Raw genomic sequence first — 15,860 nt, 5'->3', positions numbered from 1 at the left:
TTAGCATGTGGGTTCTGAAGCCACAGGGACTTAACTTCTCGGTTTCCAAAGTTCAAGGGAAGGTGTTCAAATTTGCATAAGTCTGTTTGCATTTCATATTCTAGCAGGGACCCGAGCAGAATTTTTTTTAACCTGACATCTATTGTGAAGATTAGCTCTTTGAGATGCTAACAGAGTGGGGAGCACATTGTCTCACATTCATTCATTCCTCATTTATTTGGCTGTATTTATTGAATTTCTCCTTTGTTCCAGTTTGGTAGGGAGCCCCAAAAGCGAAACAGAAATTTAAAACACACTATAATGTACCTTTCATTCTACAATAAAGTGGGTGCACAGTTCTACCCAGATGAGGCAAGTGGGGGCACAGAATGGTGAAGTTCACAGTAGAATTTGTGAAAGACATGAAGCTGAGCTAGAAGCTGAAGGAGCAGAAGGAGTTTGCCCAGTTGAGAAAACTGGAGGTTAGAGAGCAAGGGGCGGGCGTGTCAGGCCAATGAAACAACATGTGGAAAGGTGTGCAGTGTGGATCTCAGAGTGCAGTCTGGGGATGCCTGTGGGTCCCTGAGCCCCATTTAGGGACTCTGCATGGTCAAAACTACTTTCATAATAATACAAAGACATTATTTCTCTTTTTCCCTCTCATTCTCTCACTTGTATACAGAGTTTTCCAGAGGTTTCGTGATGAGTGGTATCCTAACAGGTGGAATGCAGAGCCAGATCTGAGAATCTAACTGCCTTCTATTAAGCCAGATGTTAAAGAGACTTGCAAAACTATAAAACAATACCTTCTTGTCACTAAATTTGTTTTGCTTTGGAAAAAGGTTATTTTTAATAAAAATTGTGTTACGTTTACTTAGATTCATAATTGTTATTTTAAAAAATCTAATAGATATTTTTTAAATTTCTCAATTTAAATGTCTAACGTGGTAAATATTGATGGATATAATTCATATAAACAAAAACTCTTTGGGGTCCTTAATTTTAATAGTGTAAAGGGGTCGTAAGACCAATTGTTTGAGAACCAACCACTGGCGCACAGGCACAGAGCTGCAAGTGTTTGGACGTGGCAGTGGCTTGAGTTGCAACAGCAGGACAGTGACACATGACCCTGGAGAGGCAGACAGGCTGGATCACGGTGGGCTTTGTATCTCGCCAAAGGAGTAAATGTCCAGTAAATGCTGGGGCTAATGAATGAGAAACAATGTCACAACAAATGCATAGAGCAAATCTGATTCTCGAAGTTCATATGGATTCCCCTTCCTCTGGGCATGAGCCCTTCTTCCTAGAGAATACTGACATTCGTTATGGGTGGGTAATATGTGTGCAGTGAAGTCAGGTAGCGGTGGTCGTTGGAGGAGAGAAGCTGGCAAAGAAAGACCATAAATAAAAGAAGCTGGGGACAGTATTAACCCGAGTGCCACGTGTTTCAGATTTCAGTGCCTCCTTCCTATCTCTTTCCCACACTTGTGCCTCTGGCGGGCTATTTCACTTGGGGAGGATTTGACTTATTAAGTTGCACGCCTGCCCCCTGGTGGCCAGATGGCACAATGATGCCTTCCCCCAGGTCTAGCAGATAACCATGGAGCTGGAGCCCATAGTTCCAGAGGCTGAGATCCAGAGGAGGGGCCAAAGAGATCCGTCTCGGGCCAGTCCAGAGGGCTGAGCAGAGATCAGTGGTCAGAGGATGGGAACAATGTCAAATCCCAATGAAAACTTATTGGACCATCCCTGCACTGTGCAACCTAATGATGATGCTAGTCAGCATTTATGAGTCATGAGTTGTACCCAGGTACTGTGATAAGCACACAGATTATATCACAACAACAAACCTAGAAGTACATACTATTATTGTTGCGGTTGTTTAGATGAAGATTTGAAGTTCAAAAACATAAAGTAACTTGCTCAAGGTCACACAGGTAGCAAGTGGCAGAGCCAGGACAAGGACCCAGCAGCTTACACCATTAATTGTTCTATTTGGTGGCTTCTGCTTGGGCTGCAGGTGATGGTCTGTTTGTAGGTCTCCTTTCTTGGGGGTGGTGACTGTCCTGTTCATGGCTCTGTCCCCAGCACTGAAATCAGGGCTGTGTCTGTGCTTGGAAACACTGGAAGGCCTGTGCCACCAGGCTGGACCTCAGAGGAAACCTGAGGCCAGCATAGAAGGTGCTCAGCAGCCCTGGGCACATGAGCTCGGTACTGGGGGGCCCTTGGCTAAAAGTGAGCGTCAGATTCTCCCCTGGCTTGGCTGTGACTCTAGAGGTGGCCCGGAAAGCCAGAGAGCAGGTCCATTATTCATCCTGCTTGGTGGCTGGCACGAGGAGAGAAAAACACCATAAGGTGCCCGCAGTGGCGGGTACTCTGGGCCTTCCTTGCTGGATCTGAGTTGCCTTCGCAGATATAAAGAGCAGGAGAGAGGTAGACCAAGCAAGGAGATGGGGAGAGAGGGGCCAACAAGTACTAGCTCCAACTTGTCCCAGAAGGGCAGTAGCACCACCTAGTGGTGAAGCTCAAGATGATTCAGGAAAAACAATGCCAGATAGTCCAGAGCTGGGAAGAGGCTGGAAACATGCTCCTCTGGAGGGAGCTCCAGGGACTATGCAGGCCTCCTCTATCCCAAGAGCCAAAGGGAAGGGCCTGGAAGCTTTCCAACTTCTCCCCAAAGCAGAGCAGCCCACTTTGAAAGAGCCACCTGGTAGTACAAAGGGGGAAGAAACTGCCCCCAGGGCTACTTGCCCTTGGCTGAAAAGTACCCCATAGTTCAAGGTCATGTCAAGGTTACACTCTCTTTCTGGGGATGGCCTACATCCAACGACTAGCTGATGCAGGAATATAAAAGCTAGCTCCCTCACTTCAGCTTGGAGCCATCTGAAGGGCCATCCCAGTTTCAGAACTCCCTGTAAGTGTTGGTCAAGACCTCTGTTATCAGAGACTGCACGGCAGCCCAACTTCTCTGTCTACCTGATGCGATCTCCTTCCCTGCCGCCAAAGCTGGTGATCCTGAGGCCGCTCCCCAGCAAACTCCCTGCCCTTCAATCTACATGTCAGAGTCGGCTTGCCCGGAACCTGACTTGCAACATCATCTCGTATATCATGAGACATGTCTGAACACAGATTCAGAGCAGCTATCTGGAGCAGTGACTTCCCCCCTGGAATCCAGTCCCTTGCCTGGCCTCCACTGCTCCACACTCCCCTGTGCTTCTTGGTCACTTGGAGCACAGACTCGTCTGGGAGCCTCACAGCCTTCTTGCCCACAATGAGGACTAGTCACTGACAAGATGTTGGCATGATGAGCATCACCGCAGCCACGCTAGGAGTGCCAGACGTCACTCATCACCCTTGTCCCCTGCAGGGCCATGGGGCAGAGGGCCACATTGCATAGATACTTCCAAGGACTCCAAGGAGCCCTGGCAGAAGCTAGAGATACTGACCTGAGGGCTCTCTCTGGCCACTCTGGACAGGCCTCATTTGCTTGCCCCCAGGGCTGAAGGAATCAGTATTTCCCAACGTACTCCTGACCTGTTTCTGCTACATGAAGCTCTGAACCTATCAACCCCACTGTGAGATGTTTTTCCTATATGTCCCTTTTGAGGAGCAGACCTGTTCACTGAGTGGGGTGCAGCATTGCTTGATATAAAGGGAGGCTGTCTCCTAGTGGGGAATGCCAAATAATTTAGTGGTTCTCTGCCCAACAGATCAACAGAAGCATATCATCCACAATTGGTCCCAACTAAGAATGCACTGCGTAGACCAGCACTGTCCAATGGCTCTTTCTGCGATGATGGAAATGTTTTGAATCTGCACTGTCCATTCCTGTAGCCCTGGGGCCACTGTGCACTGGAAATGTGGCTAGCGCAATGGAAGAGCTAAATGTTTACTTTTATTTACTTTTAGTGAATTTTAATTTAAATAGTCACATGCGGCTACTGTATTGAACAGCACAGGTGTAGAACCGAAGCTTGGAATGCGAAAACTTAAAATCACTTTATCCTAACTATACAATCTTTCCGGGGTGCATTCCTCTCAGTTTACCTGGAAAAAGTTTGCTGTAACACACAGCCTTGGAAATTCTGTGTTCCTCTAGATCATCCATAAAATGCTAAATAAGATTGTTCTAACAGTTTTTTTGTGTGTGTGTGTGTTTTTTTTTTTGAGGAAGATTAGCCCTGAGCTAACATCTGCTGCCAATCCTCCTCTTTTTGCTGAGGAAGACTGGCCCTGAGCTAACATCTGTGCCCACCTTCCTCTACTTTCTATGTGGGACGCCTGTCACAGCATGGCTTGCCAAGCAGTGCCATGTCCACACCCGGGATCCGAACCTACGAACCCCGGGCCGCCGAAGTGGAATGTGTGAACTTAACCGCTGCACCACCGGGCCAGCCCCCTAAAAGTTTTTAAGAACTCATCTTCACACGTCTCCAGCCAGAGGCATGCCCATTTATATTGTTGGTTTCTTTTCTCTAAGTCCATTCATTTTCCATGACAAATAGCCCTCAAGCCCTATCTCAGATTCTCTCAAACCCCATCCCATCCCACATTGACACATTCTAGCCTTTGGTTTGAAATCTTTCAGATACTTCCAAAAATTAAAGTAAATTACATCCACAGGTTCCCAGGCCCACTTATCCTAAATAAATACATCGGTTGGGCATAATTTCCTCATTTACAGATCACGATGCTGTGTCTTTGGTTATTTTGCCTGCTATGTTTAGCAATGCTGCCTTTTATCATAAACTCATTTCTTGGGAAACGAAGCAGGGGAGTTCACTGGGTCCTGTTTATGCACAGGAGTCATTTGCAATTCTTCAAGTCACGGCTCAGCATTTTGGATATAAGACACATTTAACAGTTGCCTGGGTTTCATTCCCGAGCTTCTCAGGTAGGTGCCACACTTGACTGGACCCAACGCACGTGACTGAATGCTCCCTGAGAGTCAAGCACTGTTTGATCCAGCACCACCAATTTCCCCATCTCGGGCCCTCCTTTAGGAACAGGAATCTCCCTTACATCCTCATTAGCACAGAGCTGGCAAGACTATCTGTCATGTGTCAGGCCCCTCAACTCAGTAGGAAGCCGTATAGTGTAGCAGTTAATTATTGGCTTCTGGAGCCAGCTGCCAAGGGTTCAAACCCAACTTCTGTCACTTCCCACCAGTGTGGCTTTGGGCAAACTATCCGTCCTGTCAAAGGCGGGGTAGCAGTAGTCCATCTCCCCTGGGGTCCTTATAAGGATAAAGGAGGTTGATTTGCATAACGCATTTATTTACAGGAGGACTTGCCGCAAAGAAAGCACTATGCAAGTAGAAGCCATTTTTATTGCCACAAGCAAAGCTTTCTTCATTGATTTATTTGACAAAGTTCTGGCAAATTTTTCCCTCTTTGGCAATCACTCAGGAGGCACTCTGTGAAGGCCTCTGCTGCTGCTTGAGTCCCAGCTTTCACCGAATCGCTCACATTCCAACCTTCTCTGTTGGCCTCACTCCGATTCTCCAGTTAGCCAGCAGGATTTTCCTATCTCCTGGTTTGCTCAGCATTTTGGTGCACATTTTCCTAGTTTCCCAGTAATATACTTCAAGAGTTTTAGATTTGTAAATGTCTACCTTCACATCCTCTCATTCTAAAGCAGAACAGACGACAACATTTTCTCCCAGGGCAGCCCCGTGAAGCCCCCTTTTCCTCTTCTCTTTCCTCCCAGCTCCTAGACTTCCTTCGGGAGTGGGCTGGGTTGTTGTGGGCCCAGGGCAGAGTGACCGGTGCTCTCCGTGTGTCCAGTCGGGTTCCCCTGAGGAGGCAAGGCTAGAGGGAGAGCTGAGAAAATGGAAACACTACAAAGACAAATGCACTTTATTGATAAGGCAACAGCATCACACAGGGCTGAGGCAGAGACCCCATCCATCCAGCCAGGGTCACACTGGGGGTGGGGGATCTGATTCACATTGAGATGCAGGCTCAGGTGTCCTCCTCCTCTTCCTGATGCATCAGCGGGGTGAGAACCCAGGGAAGGGAGGCCGGGGTCCCGGATCTAGACTTGCTCTGTTTAAAATCCAGAGCTTCCACCAAAAGACCAGGTCAGCCCCCAGGGGAAGGGACATGGGGTCTGAGCTCAAGTGTGTTCTAGTGAACCCTGCACTGGACCAAAGTCCAAAGTCCAAAGTCTGGGTCCAGTCCCGGCGAAGCTTCCAACTAGTTCTATGAGCTTGGGTGAGTCAGGCCCTCCTCTCAGCGTCAGTTTTCTTTAACAAGGGAGTTGAACTAGTTTAGCGATTTTTCAAGTCTTTTCTCCCACTGAATAGCAAGCTGCACCAATGTGTTCTGCAGCTAAAATCAAATAACAAGGGTCTCTCTCTAATTTGTAAAATGACAACAACAATAATAATTAATGTATAGAATTTTCACCATGTAAGCTTTCCCCCCATAAATACCTCTTAATCAGTGGTGCCTACTACCCGCTATATTCGAACGTAGTACAAAATGGAGTCTGATTCTGAAAACAACTCAAATCCAATAAACGTAAGATTCAGCCATAAGGATGGTATTCTGCACTCAGGACCGTGGCCGTCAGGCGTTTCTCCTCCTGAAGAAACGGTGGGCCAGGTGGGCTCTGCCGTGCTCGGTCAGATTGCTCCCGGGGCTTCCAGGGAACAGCAGATGCAGGGGGAGGGGACATCCTATGGACATTAACTCCCCCCTGTTGACACATCAAATGCAGGCGTGTTCCGCAAACTCAAGCAACAATCTGAAGGACCCTCTATGACTCCTGGAAGAAGCCCCTCTGTGCTGGTCCTGCACACCTACAACTCACTCACCAAAGAGCCCCACCCGGAGTAAAGAGAGGAGCGTTCCCACCTCCCGGGCTGGTCAAGTTTGAAGTTATGGACCCTCCACCCCTACCCTGCCCCACAGGCCCCTGCTGACTTTGGGGTGGTAGAGTGAGACTAAGAAAGGAACCAGCCCCACATGCTCTCTCCGACTAGACCCCAGAGGCCAACTTCCTCCCTCCACCCCCACCTGAGGTGCTGGAGCATTAGCTCCTGGTTCTGCCGGGGGACCAGCAGCCTTGGAACCACACCTAGGTGGGCAAGGGGAGCACGACTTTGCTGTTGGGTCTGGAAGTTCTTCTCCTCCCTCCCATACTGCCAGGTGGAACAGATGCAGCCCCCGCTGGTAAGCAGAGCAGGCACCGCTTCTCCAGACTCAGGGGTAGTTGGGAGAATGGGCCTATCTCTGGATCATCCTTGGCTGTCCTGGAGGCAACACAGTCCTGCCAAGTGGGTGGTTGGAAGGAGAGCTCCCGCCTCAATCAACCCCTCAGATCCAGGCAGAGGATCCCTGGGCTTGGTGACAGGGACAGCTATGGCCGCCATCTACTACTCTTCTGTGAAGCTGGGCGTGTGTGTCCCCCACTGCCTAGGTCTTGCTTCCTTCCCTCCTTGGGCCTCTTAGCAGGTGGGTTCTGGGCCAGTGGCCCCAGGCTAGGGGAGAAAGCCCACCTTGCTATAGCTACTTGCAGGCAGAATGTTATTATGGTGACGGGATGAAGTGGACACTGAAGGGTTATACAAGTGCCTTTTGGCAAGCAGAGGTGGATGAGGGGCAAGTTGTGACCTTAGTCACCTTGTTTCTGGTTATTCTTGGCAGTGACTGTCCTAGACAAGCCTGGGATGAGAAGGCAGAGGGAAAAGACCCCATCTTGGCACACTGCCCTGGGACAGAACAGCACAGAGTGGTAGCAGGATGAGATGAGGGTGGAGTGGGGTTGTGGCCAGTTGTTTATCATGGGTGGGCCGGGCTGGGGGGAGATCCCCACCAGGCTCTGGACAGGTGGGCCTGGAGCAGGGGGAGGTATGGGTGTCTCTGTCCCTGAGGAATGGGTGTGCTTTTTCTGCCTGCCTGTTCCCTCGGTCCAGCCAGCAGCCACTTCTGGAGTGTTGGGGGCATCCTCAGGCGAGACCCTGCCTTCAGCCTCTGCCCTCTGCCCCTACTTGAGTTTCTTGGTCAAATAAACAGTAACTCCTCATGACTGAGGTCTCAAGGGACTGGGGGTAGCCTGTGGCCTGCAGGAAATGGGGACCTGGTGTTACGTTGGGCAGGAGAGAGGATGGGCCGGAGGGGGGAGGGAGGTAGGAAAGGAGGGACGGAACTCCAGGAGGGGTGGGAAGACCTGCTGGGCAGCACCCAGCCCCAGGCCCTGGCACATGGCCCCAAGGGAGCAGCCCCACCCCAGTGCCACCACAGGCTGCCCTGGTCAGGAGATCTCGTTGCCAAACACCTCGAGCACGAGGGGCGTGAGCTTCATGCTGCTGTCAGGCTGGAAGGAGAGGCAGCGGTACTGCTTAGAGTGCTCCTCATTGAGGCTGCGCAGGTCGGCCAGCTTCTGGATCATCTTGGCATACAGCTGGTGGCTGCCCGGGGGTGGGTGGCGGCAGCGGATGTAGGTCTGCAGTGTGTTGGACAGGCGGTCCTGGATGGCCTCGATCAGTGCGGGGTCCTGTACCCCAGGACGGTCTGTGGGCACAGGGGGGTGGGAGGAGGAGGCACAGGAGCTCTGAGCTGGGTCCCTTACTGTTCAATCTCCCCACCACCCTTGGCTCACACAGAGACACCCAACCTCAGCATCCTCCTATATGGCTGCTGACCTGTAACACCACAGTCCTTCCTAAAGCCCCTCAACCACTTCCCATTGCATTTAGGATCAAGTCCCAGCTCCTTTTGTGGGCCCATCTGGCCCTGTCTGCACCTCACCTTTCTCCCTCCATCTCTATGCTCCATCTTTCCATTAGTATCCTGAGGTACCATGCTCTCTAGTTTCCATGCTTCTCATTTGTGTTCCCTTTGCCTGGAACTTAGCTCTTTTATCTTGGCCTGACTCTTACTGACCCTTCAGGTAACAGCTAAAAGGACTTTCCTCAAAAGGCCGTTCCTGACAACACCCTACCTCCATGCCAGAGACTACATCAGCATCCCTCCTTCTATTATACCCTGCTGAAGTATCACATGCTTCTTTACTTTTAAAACTTTTGTCACATCAGGAATTAGTTGTTAAATAGCATTTGTTTCCTCCTACACTTCATGGGAGAGAAGTCTGTGTTCCCAACTCCTACGCCTAATACTGTGCCTGGTATCCAGTAGGTGCTCAATAAATCCTTGCTGAGTGTATGAATGGATGAATAAGTCAATGCTGGAAGGGAAAAGGGAGGGAAGCCCATGTTCATTCCTTGGGTTCCCAGCCCAGGAAAGCATGGCCACTTGCTTGTTTCTTGAACACAGTCTAAGCTGAGGCAGGGCTGCCCTCTTTGGGCCTTATCAGCAACACAACACCCCCAGGACCACAATAACGTCCTTCTTAGCCTCCCTCTCTCTTCCCACCCCAAACAGGTAGAAGAGTTCAGACATCACAGCACACTGCTTCCAAACTCAGTCAGGTAAATTGTCTAGGCAGAACCATCCATCAGGCCCCAGGGCTTTATACCTTGTCCCCAGGGGACCTCAGGAAAGTTTAGTCCAGTTCACATGTGAGCAGAGCCTGAGTAATGGGAACTCCAGCCCTGCCTGTGGCCTGAGAAACCCTCTCTGTGTGGTTCCTCAGAATCCCACCTATGAATCACCTACAGTCTCTCCAGGGCAAGGCCAAGAGCACTGAGAGGCCTCTCCCCCTATACATATCACATGGGCTGTGCAAACCAAGCGAAGTGGGTATTTACTGTATGTTTCTCCTTTTGCTCATCCCTCCCTCCAGACCACGCTGCTGGCCCTCAGCAGAGCTTCCTCCTTCACACTCGCCACGTCCCAGATCCCTGAGTTCCTTACTCCTAGGCTACGTACCTGGGGAGACAATGCAGATGGCCATGAGGAGGACATGTTCCTCCTCATGCAAGTTCAGCTTCTTCAGCCCCACCTGGAACTTGATGAGGGGCTCGATCAGCTCCAGGCTGTGTCCAGCTATAAGAGAGAATGGCCAGATGCTGTGGGCAGAACTGAGGAGGCACCCTGCCTCACCCTGACTCCAAGGCCAACTGGGCCTGACCCTCATCTGTCTCTCTTTGTTGCAGCCTCACCCCCTCTTACGTCCTTGACTGGGGCCCATGATCCCAGGAAGGATGGAACCAGAGTCTGGGAGCTAGAAAGGATGGAGGTGGAGCCCATGCTCACCTTGGGTCACATCTCTGGCATTGTACTTGTAGTCCTGGCTGCCACAGGTCCAAGACATGTCGTCCATGGTGAAAGACTGGTTGGAGCGCAACATGATGACCTCAATGGCGCTTGACTTCAGCAGCACGATCTGGTCCTCAGAGGTGAGGTCTCTGTCAGGGAGGGCAGGAGTAGGATTCAGGTTACCAGTTAAGACCTTCAAGTCATGCAAATCAGTGTAGTGCTTTGACAGGTATACATCTGCCAGGTGACCAGCATGTGCCCTGGGTCTTCCACTGAGGAGCCTGCAGCCTGGATGGTAAGGATAAGACTGATTGTTTCTTTTCATTTTTTTTTTTTTTTTGCTTGAGGAAAACTGTCACTGAGCTAACGTCTCTGCCAATCTTCCTCCATTTTGTAAGTGGGATGCCACCATAGTGTGGCTTGATGAGCAGTGTGTAGATCCGCGCCCAGGATCTGAACCAGTAAACCCGGGGCTGCAGAAGTGAAGCATGTGAACTTAACCACTATGCCACCGGGTCAGCCCCAAGACTGATTGTTTCTTGAGGGAGAACAACCCAAGGTTGTGATTATGTGCCAAGGAAATATAAAGAAGACAAAGACAAGGAAAGAAAGTCCTAAGACAAGGAAAATCCAGTGACTTGCCAGGATCTCCCAGGCCTAAGTGGCCAGAGCTATTAGGGACAGGAAGATAGAGCCCGAGGAAGCTCCCAGGTTATGGATTGAATATGGTGGTCTACAAAAGGTATGGCCAGAGTCATCTTCAACAACTCCCATTCTTTCTTTTCTTCTCCTTCCTCCTTTCCTCCAGTCCTTCCCCAATAGAAAAGTTCAGCCAACTCTGTCTCCAGGGCATCTCTGATCCCTTGACTTCATTCCCGCTCCTACCAGGACTGCTGTGGTTCAGAGCTTCATTGCCTTTTTCACTCGTCTCCTTCTAGAATCTTGGAGTCAAGTCTCTCGGGTGTCTCATTCATTGTCTGACTGCTGCTACAGGGAAGTATCCCTCCTCTGCTCAGAAATCCTCCTGATTATCAGACACCTAGGATCAAGCCCGCACTCCATAACTTGGGTCCAACCTGCCTTTCCAGCCCGCTTCCCATCACAAATGCCACCAACCCTTCATTCTGGCAACACTGGACTACTCCACAGTCAGATGCTGTGTGTTCTCTCACCGCCATGCCTTTGAGCATGCAACTGCTGCATAAGAATGCCTTTCTTCTTCTGTTCCATCTCATCTTTCTGATCCTGAATCCGGTGAGGTGTCCCTTGGAGCCCCAATCCCACCCCCTGATTCTCTTCAGCAGAATTAGAGCCACTTCTTTACGACCCGCTGCACATTGCCTCCTGTTTTGCCCTTTCTCCTTCATCTCTGGTCTCTATATGTTTGTCTTTGGCTCTTAACTGTAAGCTACTTGAGGACAAGCATCACCTCTTAATTACCTTAGTGTCACTTACACGTTGATCATCCAGCCATGAGCACAATGGGGGTCAATAAATATGTGCTGATGAGTCAAGAGGCCAATGACTAGTTCCACTATTTTGAGTCATGAGCCAGGCTTACATGAACAATAACAGGAAAAAGCAGGCCCCACAGATCAACTTGCTGCTGGTTTTCCCTTTCTCTCCCTGACTGTATATTTCCACCTGGATATCCTGTAAATAGGCTGTCATCCTCTCTGTGGCTGCACTTTGATTCATAAAAAGAAGAGAAGTGGATGTCAACTGATGAGAGTTCTGTGTCAACACATGATAGATGATGGGGAAAGAAAAGGCTGGAGTGATTAGGATGACCAGCAAAGCGTCTCCATTGAAAAAAAAATCACAAAATACTAGAGTTAGAAGGGTTCTCTTAGAGGCTATGTGGACAATTCCTTCTTCAGCATTCCTGACAGATGACTCTCACACAGCCTATGCAGGATTCTCCCAGTGCCAGGGAGCTCACAGCCTCTGGATACAGCCATGAGGTTGTTAGCTCTTAAGTCAAAAGTCTCTTCTACTGGGGCTGGCCCCGCGGCCAAGTGGTTAAGTTCGCATGCTCCGCTGCAGGCGGCCCAGTGTTTCGTTGGTTCGAATCCTGGGCGCGGACATGGCACTGCTCATCAAACCACGCTGAGGCAGTGTCCCGCATGCCACAACTAGAAGGACCCACAATGAAGAATGTACAACTACGTACCGGGGGGCTTTGGGGAGAAAAATGAAAAGATAAAATCTTTAAAAAAAAAAAAAAAAGTCTCTTCTACTGAGCTAGAACCTACACGATGACAAGCTCACCTACTACTTGAAGTTCTGTCCTTTCGAGGAACACAGAACCAGACTTCTCCATTAGCTGTGGGACAACCCTTCAGCCATTTAAAGAAAGCTACCATGCCCCTTCTGTGTCTTTTCCAGGATAGACAGCCTAATGGCATCGTGTCTAGATGTCTCACCATCCTTGTCACTTTTCTCTAGATGCTCAAGCCACATTTTAAAAAATAAAAACTAACACCACCCTCATTTTGGGTTTTAATTCATTACACAAGTAAAACATGTCTATTATTAAATCTTTGGAAAATATAGAAAAAGTATAAAAGCAAATAAAAATTACTCATAACCACAATTAACATTTTGGTGTATTTCCTTCCTATCTTTTTTTTATGCAAATCTCTCTCTTTATCTTAAACCTACTTGAGTTCATACTAATTCTGTGTCCCACTTCCTACGTGACTAAAATTTCTTTAGCCCAGTTCACAGTGGGCTGCATAATGTTACACGATATTAACATACTGTAAGTTATTTAATCAGGCTCCCATTCACCTATTTTTGGACATTTTGGTTTCTTCTAATTTTTGCTATTATAAGTAATTCTGTGAGGAATAATGTACATAACCCTTTGTTCAATGGTCCACTCAAAATGGTTGGCCAGAAGAGAACAAACACCCAAGGGTGCCCGGCCAGAGAGATTTCGGGGGAGACCACTGCCTATTGTGTCTATTGTGATCCAGACATGCCACTTCCATAAGCAAACCTAGAATGACCTCAAACACCACCCTCAGCCTGGAAATACAGGGACTTTCTAAGTGCAGCTTACAGCCAGAACAGGGGATGGTGGTGGGTGGGGGGAGAGGTGGAGATAAAGGAGAAACCAGTAAGAGAGCTCGTTGCGGCTGCGATAGGCGCCAGCTCAGGCTCTGTGCCTCCTCTCTAAACCAGGGTAATAAACCTGGGTGATCACACCCTGATCAGTTTTCACACCTGTGACTGCTTCTGGGCACCTGCCATGTGCTCTGGAAATGTGTTGCTGTCTCATCTTCCCACCCCTCAGGCAAAGACCAACCCCTCCCGACCTGCATTCCCACGGTTTCTCTAGCAGGTCTCTCTTCGCCTCTATCTCATCACAGAAACTGTTTATATGTCTATCTCTTCCATCAGACACTAAACCCCTGGAGGCCAGGGACTGCGTCCTAGTCAACTTTGATCCCTCACAGTTTATCTAAGAAAGCTGTTTGCTGGATGGATGAACAAGTGATTATAGAGGGAAGGGCAGAGGGCAAGGGAAGCCTTGGGACCCCAGGCCTTAGACCCAGGAAGGAGCTCCTGGGAATGGAAATGGCAGTGAGATTGAAGGCATGTAGCCCATTGGGCTGGGCTTCAGCCAATTTGGCCTCTGCCTTGGAACACCTCTCTTGGCAGTGAAACCCGGGGGTCCTTGGTTCTCAGATCCAAGATTGCTCCTGACCATTTAGATCCTGCTCCTGACATCACTTCCTCCATGTACTTCTTTTGCAGTGCTGAGGGAGGGAGATTTATGAGGCACAGAAATGAGAGACTGAGGGAGGGGAGGTGGGAGGTGGGAGCAGGGCCGGGGCCACACCGTGGTACAAAAGTTCACACCCAGTGCAACCCATCCAGTCCCGCCCCACTTTGGTCCCATGCCTACGCTGGAGTCTCATCCTGTCCCCTCCACACTCACCCACACAGAAGTCTCACCCTGCCTTCCCCACACCCTCCACCCCTGCCTACAGGCAGCAAGATCAAAGCCACCAGGGACACAGCCACTGTTCTCTCACTTCTTGGAAAAACAGAACCCCTAAGTACAGAAGCTGGCAAAACCAGAGAGCCGTTGTGCTGGCCCCGCCTGGGTTCCACTGGAACCTGGGCTCTGGCCCCAGGCCAGTCTGAGCATCATGTCTGCCTGGTCAGAGAGTATCCACATCAGTGTCCCCCCCAAGAGCTCTGGCTAAGGTCTGCTTCATTTTTATTAGAGAACATTCCACTTTGGGACTTCTCAAGTCATGCCGAAGAGAGAGAAGCCAACCCAAGTATGTTCAGGATCAATTTAACCAATTTTGCATTAATAGCTGGGCAGCTCCAGTACCTGCTCCCATACACCTCACTCTGGCCATGACAGGAACGCTAGACTAGGGAACTCTGGAAAATGAGACTTGAAAGGGAAGGAAGGGGGTAGACTTCAGCTTGTCACTGGGGAGAGAAATTGAGGGGCAGGTGGTAATTTGTGTCAAGGTTTATGAGGCGAGGGTAAGGGATGGGGCCAAGGGCGTGGGTGAAAAACGGGGGCTCAGGTTACTTAGTAGAGGGGGCTGCTTTGGGGTAATCTGGTTAAGTGAGTAACTTTCTTTCTGGAAACAGTTTTCCCATGTGTACAATTTGTCACCACTTAGAATCATTTAGAACCTTAGCATCTGGACGGGGCTTCAGGGGCCCTCTCCTCCAACCCCCGACTCTTCAAGGAAGGACGAGCCCTGCATAGATGAGGTCTGCTCCTTGGAATTAGGATGGCAGCTCAGGTGCTGCAGTGTGTCCACCGGCACCTTGAAGTGCTTTTTCTCTAGCTGTTTACACAAAACAAGACTTTGGAACACATGGAGTTTGCCAACAGTAATGTGAAGAGTGGAGGAGGGAGCTGGAACTTGAGCTAAGCAGAATGCGTTGTCAATTCCAAGGAAAGGCTCTGGAGGGTGAATCCCAGGCTCAGCGCGATGCTGGCTCACAGGTGACACTAGCTGGCTCCTGCCTGCCTGCCGGACTGGCCCTGACTCCTTTTGCTGCAACCAAGATGTGCAATGCAGTAAGAGTGTCTCGATGTCATTTGACCTTTTTCTCTTTTTTTTACAATTTCCACATTAACTCCAGGGGAAGAGCATTGGAGAATTCTTGGTATTTGGGTTGGTGAGAGGCATAAAATAACACAGAGCCAACTGTCTAGGGCAGAAAGAAACTGGGAAGTGCTGGGGTTAGCTCTGCGAATTACTATCAGCTAGCTGGCAATGTGGTAATTTAGACAGTAACTGATGGCTTCCCTAAACAGCAGAGAGATTCATGAAACAATAAATGGCATCTCATATTAGTCTCCATCCAGAGCTGGCCAATGTCAAATCATTCTCTGGCTCCCAGTATTCCAGGCCTGCATCTAAGCATTCAGAAATAAGAAGCATTCTGCCCATTCTGCTACACCTGCCACTCTTGGCACTACTTGAAATGATGATAATATTGCCTGATATTGATTTCTTTCTTGCTATCTCTCAATCACATAGAATATGTATTTTATGGCACGTCCCAAATGAACTTTTAAAAAGAATGAAGATAAAAATACACATAAATATAGATATAACTACCTCCCAACATATCTACTAAAAGCATCAACACTCTATCATTTTAAGAATATTTAACACTGCACGACTATATAAATGTACGTACTGTACATGCCACTATTACCAA

At 49.3% G+C, this 15,860-nt stretch overlaps 1 protein-coding gene across 2 annotated transcripts in view; it reads right to left on the bottom strand.

Moving 5' to 3' along the window:
• Positions 1-5,819: 5,819 nt before the first annotated feature.
• The window catches only part of VDR (vitamin D receptor), a 53,864-nt gene continuing 43,823 nt past the window's right edge, over positions 5,820-15,860 (bottom strand). For both annotated transcript variants that reach the window (XM_046669633.1, XM_046669641.1), the window contains 3 exons: positions 10,143-10,294; positions 9,816-9,932; positions 5,820-8,498 (listed from right to left, as the gene is read on the bottom strand). In XM_046669633.1, coding sequence (XP_046525589.1) covers positions 8,239-8,498; positions 9,816-9,932; positions 10,143-10,294 — 529 coding nt within the window. In that variant the 3' untranslated portion in view covers positions 5,820-8,238. The remainder of the gene's footprint in view (positions 8,499-9,815; positions 9,933-10,142; positions 10,295-15,860) is intronic.

The sequence above is a fragment of the Equus quagga genome, chromosome 1, assembly GCF_021613505.1.
Source record: "Equus quagga isolate Etosha38 chromosome 1, UCLA_HA_Equagga_1.0, whole genome shotgun sequence".
Taxonomy (NCBI): Eukaryota; Metazoa; Chordata; class Mammalia; order Perissodactyla; family Equidae; genus Equus; species Equus quagga.
Note: the sequence above shows the minus strand (reverse complement) of the source record. Positions and strands in the feature narration are given on the sequence as shown.